This window comes from Nothobranchius furzeri, chromosome 9 (genome assembly GCF_043380555.1).
Source record: "Nothobranchius furzeri strain GRZ-AD chromosome 9, NfurGRZ-RIMD1, whole genome shotgun sequence".
Classification (NCBI taxonomy): domain Eukaryota; kingdom Metazoa; phylum Chordata; class Actinopteri; order Cyprinodontiformes; family Nothobranchiidae; genus Nothobranchius; species Nothobranchius furzeri.
This window is the reverse complement of record NC_091749.1, coordinates 3,324,367-3,339,615: the sequence shown is the minus strand read 5'-3', so window position 1 is coordinate 3,339,615 and position 15,249 is coordinate 3,324,367. Positions and strand designations below refer to the sequence as shown.

Sequence of the window (15,249 nt, the reverse complement as noted above, 5' to 3'; positions counted from 1 at the left end):
GATGGTGATGATGTTTGAGTGAAAAAACTCCCTGTCCATCTGTCCATATCCACGATCTCACTGCCTTTCTAGGTGCTTCCATTTCATCATCTCTGCATTCTTCATGTAAGTGCTGTTCAGTCTTTTTTTGAAAGGTCTCTGCAGAACTGCTAATTATTTCCCTCTGAATTTCCTTCTCATCCTATCAGGTTGTTTTATGTGAAACGCCTCCTGCTGTCAGGTGAGGGAACTGGTTTACTGGGTGGATTGTGCCTCATTTTGAGAACATTTAGCACTTTTGGTTTAATAGATAAATGGAAATGTGTGGTGTCAATCTTCTTAGAACACAACAAAAACACATACCACTGCCAGCCACTAAGCACCATTTCATTTGATGGTGTTCAAACATATGGGAATTGTATTTTTTTAGCAGGCCTTGGTGATCTATTAGAAAAGGCCAATTTGTGATTAAAACAGAACTAAAGTTCTCTAGGTGCACACTGGGAAATATCTGCGGGATATTTCATTTTCCCAACATTAGCTACATTTACATGCACCTACAGTAATTTCCCCTATCAGATTCCAATCTTGGTTGATCGGAAATCCCAAATCTTTGTTTACATGGACACTAACTGGAGTGATCCGACCATGCTGTGAGTATACATGCACCAAGCATTCAATCAGATTTAATAGGTTGAGATGCTCAGACTTGTCTTTCGACTTGTCCTGAGCATCTGCAAAAGCAGAAAGACGTCACATTGAAGTTGCACAAAAGCACAGCGGTCATTATTTTACCCCAACAATCTGAATGGGTGTGTGCAAGGACGTCAGTCAGAATGATGATTGGACAAAACCACATCATTCCGATCGGGCTGTATCAGATCAGAATATTCCAATGGACATGCCCACAGGAGAAGTTGGGATCTGATAGGGCATTCAGTCGGATTACTTGTGCCCATGTAAATGTCGCTACTGTGACAACAAAATGAAAATGAAAATGGAAACATACGTGACGTTCAGGGCCTCTTAGCAAAACTTCTTTATAAGAAATGTTAAACTTTTCAAAGACTCAACAGGAACCTTAGTTTTGCACTGACCTCTCAGTGTTTACTTAAGGTCATCGGTCAATCTCTGTGGAGTCCCACTTTGGCCGGCAGAGTAAACTTTATTTAGCTGTCATCTCTCTGTCTGCGTGTCCCGTGGTGGTGCTGATGGCATGCCGTCTGTGCCAGCCTTACAAGGGCAACATCCAGTCACAATGTGAGTGTCAAAGCGAGAGGAAGGCTGCTCTTCTATCAAAACACAAAGAGAGAATCGCCAGCACTCATGCATCTAAGATGGAAGCTGGATGATGGATGTTGTGGAATGCAGCAGTCAGCTAGGAGCCCACCCATGGGGGGTGCTGTTCCAAGGGCATGGATGTGGCCAAGCACCCCGGGAGCTCCAGGAAAGCTTCAGAGTTGAAGGGATTTGGGGGTGGAAGCTGTCATTGCTGGATCAGAGGAAGAGAGACCATAGACCCAAGTTCAGAACACAACACTCAGGGGACAAAGCAGAGAGGGCCCTGAAGCAAGGCTGCTGACCTCAGCAGAACAGCTCAGATGCTGCAGCACTTTATTGGTATGAGACTGTTGTTGGACGTTAAAAGAACTAAAAAAACAACATTTAAAGACAGATTTAAATTTGTAAACTGAATCTTTTCAGGACTCCCAGGCCGGTCAGTGTGATGTGGGACACAACTTTGAATTGAAACTGATTTGTGAGGGTTGTTATACCACACACCACAGTGTTATTGCCAGGTCGGTTCCTGTGGTAAAGTCTAACAACCACATGGGCTGCATAGTTGGGTTTTGAGTTTGCTCATTGGTTATAGGCCTTGTGCCTAGAGTTTTCATGTGTTTAGCCGGTTGGATTAAATGCTGAATAGCTGCAGGTTTACATGTCTTTGCGTATGCAGTCACCTGGGTACCAGTCTTGGGTTTGCCTTAGCTCTTGGCTGATGTGAGCTGGACTGAATCCCAGGTCTCTGCTAGGGTTAGGGTTGTGCTTGTTAGAGATCAGGTTTGCCAGGGAACTATTTTAGGACACACCAAAAGCCATGGCAATGGGTGAATGAAATGTTAGTATGCCATACTGTCAACAGGAGAACGTTTGCCATGGATGTGAGTGGCTGAACGTGTGTACCCACATGTATGTACTATACCCACTGTGTAAAAAAAGGATATTGACACTGTGCTGCCACGGCGTTGATTATCTGGCGTGTGAAAGGGTGAGACCTGTCTGAACGTCAGGTGGGAGTCGCAGCACAGATGAGTGATGAGACATTCAGGAGGGCATGTGTCGGGGACAGGGGGTGATGACAATGAGCTGCTTGTCTCAGCTGACATGGACACGGCACAATCCAAATCCCATTAGCTAACCGCTAACAACCAAACATGCACCAACTATAAACAGGTCGCATGTGGGCGTAGGACATCATCTTGCTTCTTCTCTACACATGTAAATACACGGGTGGTTGAAACAAAGAGTGTGTGATGTTTCAGAAGACACACATGAATGAAGACATTTTCTTTTTTTTTTAATCTTTTATTTCATTCACAATGTATAAAATAAACAAATACAGGATACATTAACATACTGAAAAAAACATGTGAATGAAAAGGAGCAGATAGAAGAAAAAAATCTTATGATTTCTGCCCCTTTTTACGAAATAAAATTATCCGCCAAGCAAACACAGTGTAACCTCAGTCACTTTCTAATATTTTCACGTCTAATCTTTGACATTATAATTCTCCTTTTCATAATTACTAAATACATTAGATTTTATACATTTTTTAAATATTGCAAGTGTAGTTGATTCTTTAAATTCCTCGTTAATGGCATTCCACAATCTCACACCATTTACAGAAATGTTACATTCCCTAACTTTGGTTCTGAATCTAGGTTTCTTAAAGACATCAGTTCCTTTTAACATGTACCCACTTACTCTCTTATGACTTACCCTCCCCTCCCCTCCCCTCCCCTCCCATAGAGGGTGGAAAAAGCAGGAAGGGCATCTTCTCTGGTCTAAAAAGGAAAGTAACAAGAATACATACTACTAGGCTGGAGAAGCTGATTGATATTATAACAATAATAATAAACATGTTAGTTTTAAATCCCATATCAGCCATGAAAAACAAACAGTGAAATTCAACGTGAAAGAGGTGCAGATCTTCCCATCTCTGTGTAACCCGGGTTAAAAAAAAGATGCATAAGTAGTAAAAGATAAGTAAAGTCTAAGAATATAAATATCAAAGAGTAAAATTCATTTGTTCAATTTTCTGGTATATTAAAAAGATCAAAGTTCATGTCAAATGAGTAAAAACATGTTTGCATTGTTTAAAATAAGTTATCTTTCTTTTATTGTGAATTGCTTGTGAGAACTGTAATTTCCTACGGGGATATGGTCTGTGAAGGTAACACAGCGTGGGGAAGAAGAAAAAAAGAGGGAAGAGAAAGAGAGAGCGCGAGGAGAGATGGTGGTGGTGCGTGAGTTACACGGAGTATCCCGAGCAGTTAGCTTGTTTTTATGTACTAGTAATAAGTGTGTTTTGACTTTTTGAAAAGATAAGTCACAGTGTCGGTAAGCTAGTGACATAACATGTAAAGTTTCAGCGTGAGTCTGCTGGACTGTGTGTTTTGTTTACTGCGTCCGTGCCCGCATTGAGTTAAAGTGAGGCTAACACAGCCATTAGCTAACAAGGACTACTGTAGACTGCCGTTTCGCTAAAGTTGTGGAACTTAAACAAGCTGCAGAGGATCGTTACCGGACTGGATAGCGACAGACAGACCCCAGATAGTCACTCTGAGTGCCCGCGTCACTCTGAGTACCTCTGGCAACGTGGGAAGCTAAAAACAAGTAGCTTGTGGAGCACGTGGAGATCACGGACCTTCCTCATCTTTGGCTACTGCGTTCAGAGCGGAGTGCTTTTGAAGGAGCTGAAGACAACCTGTTGCCTGGATTAATCTGGTGGGAATTGCACGTTTCACAAGGTACTGAGTTTATTTATTTATTTTTGCTCGTTGAGTGAAGAACTTCCGGTTTGGAGATCGTTTGGATTTATACTGGAGCAAGACAGGCCTGCAACCAGTGTTGGGCAAGTTACTTCAAAACTGTAATGCATTATTTATTACTTGTTACCCTCATTTTAAAGTAATTCATTACATTACAATATTACTGATTTTAAAATGTATGGCATTACACTACTTTTGCATTACTCTAAGTTACTTTCACCAAAACAACTTCAGTATGAGTTTGGTAATCTGATGCCTGTGAGCTCATGACACATCCGGTGGAAGGTGATGTGGTGTCTGAGCTAGGGTTGCTGTTAAAAACAGTCAGATATAATAACAGTGCTTTAAAATGATTGTTTATTAAATAAAAACAACAACAATCTGTACTCTCAGCACGCTGCCATCTTAGATTAACTGAGCAGGGAGTGAGGTGGTGGGGGCTCCAAGCCTATTTAGCCTTGGTCCCCAAACGCCTTGATACGGCCCTGGATGTGGGACTGACTTTGGGGTGATCTGATTCTATCACATGTATAAATACTAAATGCTTATATATTATTGCTTTTCACTGGTAAAAATGTGTGTTGGGGATAAATCTACCTACTTTTCTTCTTTTCAAGCACTTTGTTTTTTCTTGATTTTATTTGAATAATTTCCGGCCTTTTCTCTCTCTAACCTTCCTGCATGCTGCATGTTTTCTCCGTCTTCCAGAAAAAAACTGTTTCCTAGACTTCCTACTTTCTAACGATCAGCCAAAGGGATCTTCACATGTGCGGCGCTCCAGCAGCAATGAGTTGAAATCACCGGGGCCCAGATTAACTCAGCTGAGACAAAGCACGTCAGAAAAGCACTAAATACCAGAGAACATGCGCTGATATGAACGATCGCAGGTGAATTATTTTGTTTTAGTGGAGCGATTTTGTGAATGTTGCAGCGCCGCGTGCAGGACGCAACTGGAGTATTTGAGCCGTTACCGCGGCGTCCTCTCTGCCCGCAAAGCTGAGTCCATAAATGACGTAATATATGCAGATACTGGATCTTTGTTCGGGTTTCCCGCAATTTGAATTTTTAAGAAACGCATCTTGATTCTGGGTTTAAAATGCATTGTAATTACCGCGTTACTGACAATTGTACCGAGTAAATATTACCATTTTCTTTCCCTGTAATGCCTTACATTACCACATTACAGCAAAAAGCAATGCATTACAGTAATTAATTACTTCTGTACTGCATTACTCCCAACACTGCCTGCAACGTAGGGTTTATCTCTGCCGGCTTTAAGTTTAGTTTGGGACTATAATTGTTTTATCACTGGTGGTTTATACTGTGTATGTGGGGATTCTGTGTACACTGGGTAAATTGCTGTGGGTGTTTTGCTTTGCCTGAATACTGAAACCTGCCATTTTATTATTTTATTGTTTTCATTGTTTGGTAAATTAAAGGAGGGTTACATTGCTCTACTTTACATGGTGTATGATATGATTTACTGCACTGTAGACACTAGTGTTCATTTTCGCGTGTAGTGCCATTGTTAAGGAATAAGCTTCATTGATCCCAGAAACAAAAGAAAAGTTAATTTAAGAATATCGTACGAGAGTACACTAAAAAAAGAACCCAAAGCCCATTTATTTAATGGTATTGAGTAAATGAGGGCTACATAAAATGGAGGCACCGCTGGGATCTTTTGGGTCTCATAGAAGCATTAAAGGGGCAACACGCTAAAAAAAAATAAAAATAAAAATTAAAGTTAACCTACAGTAGCTAGTTTATATTTCTTAGTATTTTTGTTTATTGAGAGTATGGCGGACCACACTGGGCTTGCTGCAGAGCTGAAGAGGTGGTGTCGGGGTGAAGGTTTGGAGGAAGCTAAAGCACTCTTGGTTCTGGTTCCAGAAGAAGTGGAAATAGCCCAGATAGAAGAAACCATGGAGACTATTAAGTGTCTAGAGCGAGTCCGGGTTAGAGGGCGCTTGTTCCACACCCCCTTGAGCTGCCTAATGGTTCTCTGCGAGTGCAAACAAAGTATACCTAAGGATAATGTGCCCAAGGAAGTGCTGGACCCGCACACTGGTGAAAAATGGCCGATAGTGACTCTTAATGAATGTGCCGCTCCTGACGATTTTGCTGTGAAGTTGAAGAGTCTCTTAGACACTGAGGGTAGGACTATTGAAGACCTACAAAGATTATTTATCAGCCCTGCTCCTCCGCAGCCCAGCTCTGATCCTTCCATAAACTCCACGGAGTCTGTCTTGCAAGCAGTTGGTGATTTTTTGGAGAAGGCACGTAAACCACAAGCAGAAGGTGGTTATCGGCGTTTGAGGCTGTTTTCAGGGAACTTGCCAGTTCCCCTTAGTGAGGACCCCTTTGACCATTGGCTTGAGCAGGCATGGCTCATGGTAGAGGAAAGTGACTGTACAGACAAGGAGAGAAGGCGCAGGCTGATGGAGAGTTTAAAGGGGCCGGCGTTGGAGATTGCCAAATCAGTCCGTGAGTCAAACCCTGAGGCAGGCCCTGTTGAATACCTGGAGGCTTTGGAAAGCGCATTTTGCAGTGCTGAGTCTGGAGATGATCTCTATTTTGCTTTCCGCTTAATGCAGCAACAACCAAGTGAAAAACTGTCTGATTTTCTGAGGCGTCTGGAAAGGGCCCTCGCTAAAGTTGAGAGGAGGATTTCAAGGTTCTAGCAAAGACAAAGCGCGCCTGGAACAACTTCTGAGAGGGGCCGTCGCTTCCGATCTCATGCTAATTAATCTGCGCCTGAGAGAGAGAAAGTCCAAACCCCCAACTTTCCTCCACCTCTTAAGTGAGATTCGCACAGAGGAAGAGTATGAGGCATCAAGGAGAAAGCTAAATACCTCAGTCCAGCATGTACAGACAAAACCTTCAGGGACTGGCAATGCAGAAATACAAAGTCTCAAAGCTGAAGTTAAAGAGCTTAAGGCCAAGTTAGCCACCTGCATGACTAAGGCCCCTGATGTCATAGATAAAGATGTGTCCTCAGTGCAGTCAAGTGAGCACAGTGACACCAAAGAACTGGCTGCTTTGAAGAAACAAGTGAAAAGACTGCAGCAGAAAGTAGCCCAAAGAGATACTGCTCCAGACTCCTCTTTAAAACTGGCTACCGTGGCAGCAGTAGAGGCTAACTCAAAGACAAGGACCCCTTATCAGAACAGAACACCTTTGGGTGAGCAGTTCTGTTACCGTTGTGGGGAAAATGGACACTTTGTTGCAAAGTGTCAAAATCCTGAAAATCAGAGCAAAGTTATACGAAAGCTCATCCAGACTGTCAAAACACTGAAAGAAAGTGCAGCTACTTCAACGAGTAATGCCACTGACACTGACTGCCATGTCAAGCAGGGTCTTCTGACTTCTCCCACCCCAGCTGGAATTCCAGAAGGACTGATTGGGCCCCCAAGTATTGTGCCACTTAAAGTGAATGGACAGCCCTGTGATGCCTTATTTGACAGTGGATCACAGGTGACTATAATATTTGAGTCCTGGTACAAAGCTTATCTGCCTTCCATCCCAGTGCTTCCGGTCACTGGTCTCAACATTTGGGGTTTAAGTGAGTCCAATGTCAGTTACCCCTACCTTGGCTATGTTGTGGTAGATGTTGAGTACCCGGCTGAAGTGACTGGCACCAAACACACAGTACCAGTCCTTGCCCTGATCTGTCCAAGCCCAAAAGAAGAGCAGATTCCTGTCATTGTTGGCACTAACACCAGCCATGTCTGCAAGTTGGTACAGGAATGCAGAAAAGAGGGGCATGACATAACCAAAAGCCTGGGCATACAAATTCATAGGGAGTCGCTACCCACATTCACAGACTCCATCACCCTAGGCTCTCAAGATGACCAGGTTGGCTGTGTGACTTGGCAAGGTTCAAATCCCTTGTCCTTAACCCCCAGAAAAGACTTGCAAATAACCTGCAAAGTTCGTTTTCAACAGACAGTTGGCAAAGAGATCTTGATGTTTGACTCTTCTCCCTTAGCTCCTCTGCCGGGTGATGTCCTGCTACAACCCATGGTTGTGCCCGCCCATGCGGTACAAGTTAACAGCTTCAGGATCCTGGTGCAGAACCATTCAGCCAGGGAAACCACTATCCCTGTTGGAACCGTCATGGGTCACCTTTATCGCACCGAAAGCGTCATCTCCATGCCAAGCAAAGAACCAGAGATGATAGCCTTTGAAAGCAGCCAGATCGACTTTGGTGAGTCTCCTGTGCCTGAAGAGTGGAAGGACCGGCTTAGACAGAAACTAGCGGAACGCTCCCACGTCTTCTCAGTCCATGAATGGGACGTTGGCCTTGCAAAAGAGGTGGAGCACACCATCCGCCTGGCTGACACAAGACCTTTTCGGCAAAGATCACGTCGACTGGCACCTGCAGACATAGAGGATGTAAGAAAACATCTGCAAGAGTTACTCTGTGCCGGCATCATTAAAGAGTCCTGTAGCCCCTATGCGTCACCGATTGTAATTGTTAGAAAGAAAAATGGAACCATACGGATGTGCATAGACTACAGGCTCCTTAACAGCCGGACTGTGACCGACCAGTACACAACCCCCTGCATTGACGAAGCTCTGGATTCTTTGTCTGGGAGCAAATGGTTCACAGTGCTGGATCTGCGTAGTGGATACCACCAGATTCCAATGGCAGAGGAAGATAAAGAGAAGACGGCGTTCATCTGCCCCCTAGGTTTCTTCCGATTTGAGAGAATGCCGCAGGGAATAACAGGAGCACCTGCGACTTTCCAGCGTCTAATGGAGAAAACAGTCGGAGACATGAACCTCCTCCAAGTCCTGGTATACCTGGATGACCTGATTGTCTTCGGAGAGTCGCTGGAGGAACACGAAGAGCGGCTCATTAAAGTCCTAGATCGTCTTGGAGAAGCAGGACTAAAAATCTCCCTGGACAAATGACAGTTTTGCCAGCCACAGGTGAAGTACCTTGGGCATGTTGTGTCTACCCAAGGTGTCTCCCCTGATCCGCAGAAGATTGAGGCTGTTACCACTTGGCCTCAGCCCCACGATCTAAAGTCTCTGAGATCGTTCTTAGGTTTCTGCGGATACTACAGGCGATTCATTGCTAACTATGCTGCCATTGTGAGACCGCTCACTGAACTGACCAAAGGTTATGCTCCGACACAGAAGAGTAAGAAAAAGAGTCCAGACCTCAACAAGTCCTACTTGAAAGAGTCAGAACCCTTTGGAGATCGGTGGGATGACTCCTGCAGCAAAGCCTTTCAGCAGATCATCCACTGCCTAACCCATGCACCGGTATTAGCCTTCGCTGATCCTACCAAGCCCTATGAGCTCCACGTGGATGCAAGCTTCAAAGGACTGGGGGCTGTCCTATACCAGCTACAAGAAGGAGACCTAAGGCCGGTTGCATTTGTCAGCAGGAAGTTAAGTCAGGCTGAGAAGAGGTACCCCATACATCAGCTGGAGTTCCTGTCATTAAAGTGGGCTGTGGTGGATCGCTTTCATGACTATCTGTATGGAGCGCGCTTTACAGTGAGTACAGATAATAACCCCTTGACTTATGTTCTGTCTACGGCGAAGCTCAATGCCGTGGGACACAGATGGTTAGCTGCTTTGTCCACATATGACTTCGATGTCCATTAGCGACCAGGCAAGCATAACATAGATGCAGACATCCTCTCCAGAAACTTTGACACTGACACGGAATGGGAGACTATACCGGAGGCAGCTGTTGAATCCATCTGCAAAAGAATACAAGTGTCAGAAAGCCCAGAGTGTCCCACCAGATGTGTCGACCAAACTGGGGCTTCCCCGGAATGCATCCCTGACATCTATGCATTTCCTCTTACAATGGAGTTACAGTCACTGGAACACGTCTCAAAAGCTGATCTCGCTAAGGCACAGAAAGAGGATCCAGTCATTGGTCCAGCAGTCAAAGCTGTCCAACAGAATTTATGGACAGGCAACAGTCCGGAGCTGTCGCTCCTAAAAAGAGAGAAAGATAAGCTGACTCTGCTGAGTGACGGTCTGCTCTACCGCATCACCAAACGTCACTCAGGGGAGGAGGTCCGTCAGCTCGTCTTGCCAAAGGTGTATCATGACGTTGTGTTGAGATCGGTACATAATAACTCAGGACACCTCGGCATAGAGAGAACTCTGGATTTACTCCGTCGCAGGTTCTACTGGCCAAGAATGTTGCAAGACATTGAGCACCATATCAAAAGTTGTGGTGAATGCATAACACGCAAGACTCCTGCCCAGAGAGCCGCACCGCTTCACTAGATCTCCAGTAGTGGACCTATGGATCTGGTGTGCATTAACTTTCTCTCAATGGAGACGGATTCCAAGGGCATGAGAAATGTTTTAGTGGTCACCGATCATTTCACCCGCTATGCCCAGGCATTCCCGACCAAGAATCAGACATCTCAAACAGTGGCCAAAACCTTAGTGGATAAGTTTTTTGTCCACTATGGCCTTCCGGCTCGTATCCATTCAGACCAGGGGCGAGACTTTGAGAGTCGTCTGATTAAAGACTTGTTGAAGAACATGGGGATACGGAAGTCGCGCACTACTCCGTATCATCCGCAAGGAGACCCGCAGCCAGAGCGGTTCAATCGAATGCTGCTTTCAATGTTGGGTACTCTAAGCACAGAAAAGAAACGTCAGTGGAGCCAGCATGTCCCTTATTTGGTCCATGCTTATAACAGTACAAGATGTGATGCAACTGGTTTTTCACCATACTTCTTAATGTTTGGTCGTGAAGCCAGACTGCCAGTGGACTTGTGCTTTGGGACCACAATTGACAAAGCTGAGGAAAGTCACTCACGCTATGTGTCAAAACTTAAAGAAGATCTCCGTCAAGCTTACAAGCTAGCATCCGAGACGGCAGACAAAGTTCATCAGAAGAACAAAAAGGGCTATGACCAGAGAGTTTGTTTCCAGTCTCTAGAAATAGGAGACAGAGTCCAACTGAAGAATTGGGGTCTCAAAGGGAAGCACAAGTTGCAAACAAGATGGAGTCCAATACCTTACCAAGTTGTTGGAAAAATGCCCAATCTCCCTGTCTACCAACTGAAGAAGGAGAATGGAAGTGGTCGTCTAAAAACAATCCACAGAGATCACATCCTTCCCATTGGCCAACGTGTGAAATTGCCAATCCTTGAAGAAGGCAATAACTGTTGTGACAGACAAAAACAAAAGGGCAAGAAACCAAAGCAGGCCACAGTTGTGTCTGACCCTCAGCTGTCCCAGGATTCTGATTCGTCCTCAGAGAGTGAATACTATGAGCCTCAGAGATACGGTTACTCTCAAGAAAGAGTAAGAGAAGCACTAAGACAGGCTCTTAGATCCCAAGCAGTGTCACAAGAGGATTGTGCAAGTGGCCAGGACAAGGTCAGTGATGAAACTGCTTCTGATGAGCGCAGTGAAAATGAGGAACTGCCACTGGAGGATGGAGACGTTAATCAGGACAGTGAGACTGAGCCCGACCAAATGGTGGATATTCAGGAGGAGTCTGACCAAAATGAAGAAGATGATGAAGATTCTGCCCCAGAACCTGATCTGGATCACAGAACAGCCCGGTCTGACAAAACTCAGAAACCAAATACACACCGTAATCTATTGGGTGACACTCCTAAACTAAAGCCTAAGAGACCGATTAAACCAGTAGTTCGTTTAACCTATGATGAGCCAGGAAAAGCTAAAGATCAGCCTATCACTATTATACATAGAGGGGTTGTTATCACTATAGGCAAAGACTAAGAGCCATAGTATGTTAAAAACAAAAAGGTCATCCTACTTCCCAAGTTTTTGTAGTTCCTTGGTTGTCTGTTGAGGACACCAGACATTTAGTGGGGGGAGGGTGTAACCCGGGTTAAAAAAGATGCATAAGTAGTAAAAGATAAGTAAAGTCTAAGAATATAAATATCAAAGAGTAAAATTCATTTGTTCAATTTTCTGGTATATTAAAAAGATCAAAGTTCATGTCAAATGAGTAAAAACATGTTTGCATTGTTTAAAATAAGTTATCTTTCTTTTATTGTGAATTGCTTGTGAGAACTGTAATTTCCTACGGGGATATGGTCTGTGAAGGTAACACAGCGTGGGGAAGAAGAAAAAAAGAGGGAAGAGAAAGAGAGAGCGCGAGGAGAGATGGTGGTGGTGCGTGAGTTACACGGAGTATCCCGAGCAGTTAGCTTGTTTTTATGTACTAGTAATAAGTGTGTTTTGACTTTTTGAAAAGATAAGTCACAGTGTCGGTAAGCTAGTGACATAACATGTAAAGTTTCAGCGTGAGTCTGCTGGACTGTGTGTTTTGTTCACTGCGTCCGTGCCCGCATTGAGTTAAAGTGAGGCTAACACAGCCATTAGCTAACAAGGACTACTGTAGACTGCCGTTTCGCTAAAGTTGTGGAACTTAAACAAGCTGCAGAGGATCGTTACCGGACTGGATAGCGACAGACAGACCCCAGATAGTCACTCTGAGTGCCCGCGTCACTCTGAGTACCTCTGGCAACGTGGGAAGCTAAAAACAAGTAGCTTGTGGAGCACGTGGAGATCACGGACCTTCCTCATCTTTGGCTACTGCGTTCAGAGCGGAGTGCTTTTGAAGGAGCTGAAGACAACCTGTTGCCTGGATTAATCTGGTGGGAACTGCACGTTTCACAAGGTACTGAGTTTATTTATTTATTTTTGCTCGTTGAGTGAAGAACTTCCGGTTTGGAGATCGTTTGGATTTATACTGGAGCAAGACAGGCCTGCAACGTAGGGTTTATCTCTGCCGGCTTTAAGTTTAGTTTGGGACTATAATTGTTTTATCACTGGTGGTTTATACTGTGTATGTGGGGATTCTGTGTACACATGGGTAAATTGCTGTGGGTGTTTTGCTTTGCCTGAATACTGAAACCTGCCATTTTATTATTTTATTGTTTTCATTGTTTGGCAAATTAAAGGAGGGTTACATTGCTCTACTTTACATGGTGTATGATATGATTTACTTCACTGTAGACACTAGTGTTCATTTTTGCGTGTAGTGCCATTGTTAAGGAATAAGCTTCATTGATCCCAGAAACAAAAGAAAAGTTAATTTAAGAATATCGTACGAGAGTACACTAAAAAAAGAACCCAAAGCCCATTTATTTAATGGTATTGAGTAAATGAGGGCTACATCTGTAAATGAAATATCCCTTTATTTGTCTGTTTATTCTGAGTCTGAATGAACAGAAATGTAGGAACCCTGGCAGGTTTAAATAGTTCATAGATTCTATAGGACGAAGGTAGTAGGACCATGAGTGATTCTGTAGTCTCTTGTGATTAATATTATCATACATAGTGATTCCTCTACTTGGCATAACCATTAGTATGTTTTATATATTGATTCCTGTGTTTGCTTTTTAATTCAGCCCTACTCGTTTGAAATCTGCTGAATAGAACATCTTCCATTACTTGTAGGACCTTTAATTATGCATTAGACTGGTGAGCACATTAAACAATGATGCACCTAAAATGCTGATTAAATTTACATAAGCAACAACATTTAAACTAAATATAAATATATAGGCAGGGGTCCATTTAACAACACTTAGACAAAAAGGTAGCTGCTATTAGAGTCTGCTGTACTGTACAAGTTCTCTAAACGGATGTGTGCTCATGTAGAAATGTTACTGTTGAAGTCATCCCGAGGGTGAAGGGAGCTCTTGGAGCTCCAGAACCCTCTACATTGTTGCACGAGTGTGCAGGATTTTCTTTATTGTTCCATCATTGTTGATCAGAGAGGTAACTGCTGCTTTTATCCATCTTACTCCTTCCTGGACAAATAAACATGCTAGCAGACTTTTCATCCATCAGGTGAAATTACTTTAAAGGTCCTATAGGACGCATAATCCACTTTATGAAGCTTTTGGCCATTCTTCCTCTTAAAATTGCCCTGAAAGCAGTTTTGAAGCTAAAAGTCCCATAGTCATCATCACACACACTGGTGAAATTCATCTCTGCATTTGACCCAGCCCCACTGGGAGCAGTGAGCTGCAGCTGTGGCTGCGCTCGGGAACTATTTGGTGGTTTAATCCCTCCAATCCAACCTTTGTTTTTTTGGTTGTTTTTTTTTTTTTTTTTACCGTGTCCTGTCTGGCTGTGAAGCAAACAGAATTGATGTCCAATCCAACCTTAAAGATGATTGTGAAGCAGGGGGGCATTGGGTCCCATTGTTAAAGTCTTTGGCAGGGGCGGCGTTAGGCCCGGCTACTTGGGCTGAAGCACCGGATCTTTCATGATAAGCCCCGGATCTAAATCGCGGAAGTAACATGCAGTACCAAAGTCCAACAGAGAGAGCGCAGCTGGCAGTAGTTTGTAAAGTCCCATTTAGTCTCCGCATTTGACCCATCCCCTGGGGGAGCGGTGAGTTGCAGACACGCCGCGCTCGGGAACTATTTGGTGGTTTAACCCCCCAATCCAACCCCTTAATGCTGGGTCCCATTTTTCTCAAAATCTTTGGTATGACCCGACCAGCAGTCGAACCCCTGATCTCCCAATCTCAGGGCGGACACTCTACCACTAGGCCACTCAGTCGGTATACAGCCTGCCTGAGCCTCCACCACTGAACAAGAAGCCCTTCAGCAGCTGGCTTCTTCTACAGTCTCTGCCTGAAACGCATGAGTGAAGATGGACATAAGGACGTTTTTTTAGACCAAAAGTACAACGACAGAACCCCAGCTCTGATGAGACTGGTGTTGACTCAGGTTTGTGAGTCTTATTTGAAAATATTTGTTGTGCTGCTGGTTTGCCTAAAGTTAGCTTATCAGGTAAAGTTGTTGGAGAAAGAAAGGGAATATTTACTATCATCTCACACTAAACACCAACAGGAACAATACTCTGCCCTGAATATGCTGAATATGTAGCTTCAGATTAAACATTATGTGGTACAAGACAAATATATATGATGTTGACTAGTGCGTGTCACGTGTGTGCGCGTGCGTGTGTGCGCGTGCGCGCGTGTGTTAAGCCCCGGATCTTCTTCAGTCCTAAATCCGCCCCTGGTCTTTGGTATGACCCGACCCGGATTTGAACCCGATGTCCCAGCCTCATGGCCAACACTCACTAGGTCACTGAGGTGGTCAAGCTTCACGTATGAATTTTCTGTCTCAGCCATTTCTTTCCTTCAGCTCTGCACATATTTTCTAAGCTGTTACTGTTGGCTGGAGGGGTAATTGCAGTGTCATCACAGCCCACTTTTCCCCATTC

At 44.1% G+C, this 15,249-nt stretch overlaps 2 protein-coding genes across 2 annotated transcripts; both read left to right on the top strand.

Moving 5' to 3' along the window:
- The first annotated feature begins 5,828 nt into the window (after positions 1–5,828).
- On the top strand, positions 5,829–6,713 carry LOC139071630 (paraneoplastic antigen Ma1 homolog). Its single transcript, XM_070554420.1, has one exon. The coding sequence runs from the start codon at positions 5,829–5,831 to the stop codon at positions 6,711–6,713; it is 885 nt and encodes a 294-aa protein (XP_070410521.1).
- A 52-nt stretch (positions 6,714–6,765) lies between these two features.
- Positions 6,766–10,116, top strand: LOC139071654 (uncharacterized). Its single transcript, XM_070554456.1, has one exon. It carries the CDS (start codon positions 6,769–6,771, stop codon positions 8,947–8,949), a length of 2,181 nt encoding a protein of 726 aa, XP_070410557.1. The 5' UTR covers positions 6,766–6,768; the 3' UTR covers positions 8,950–10,116.
- Positions 10,117–15,249: the final 5,133 nt, after the last annotated feature.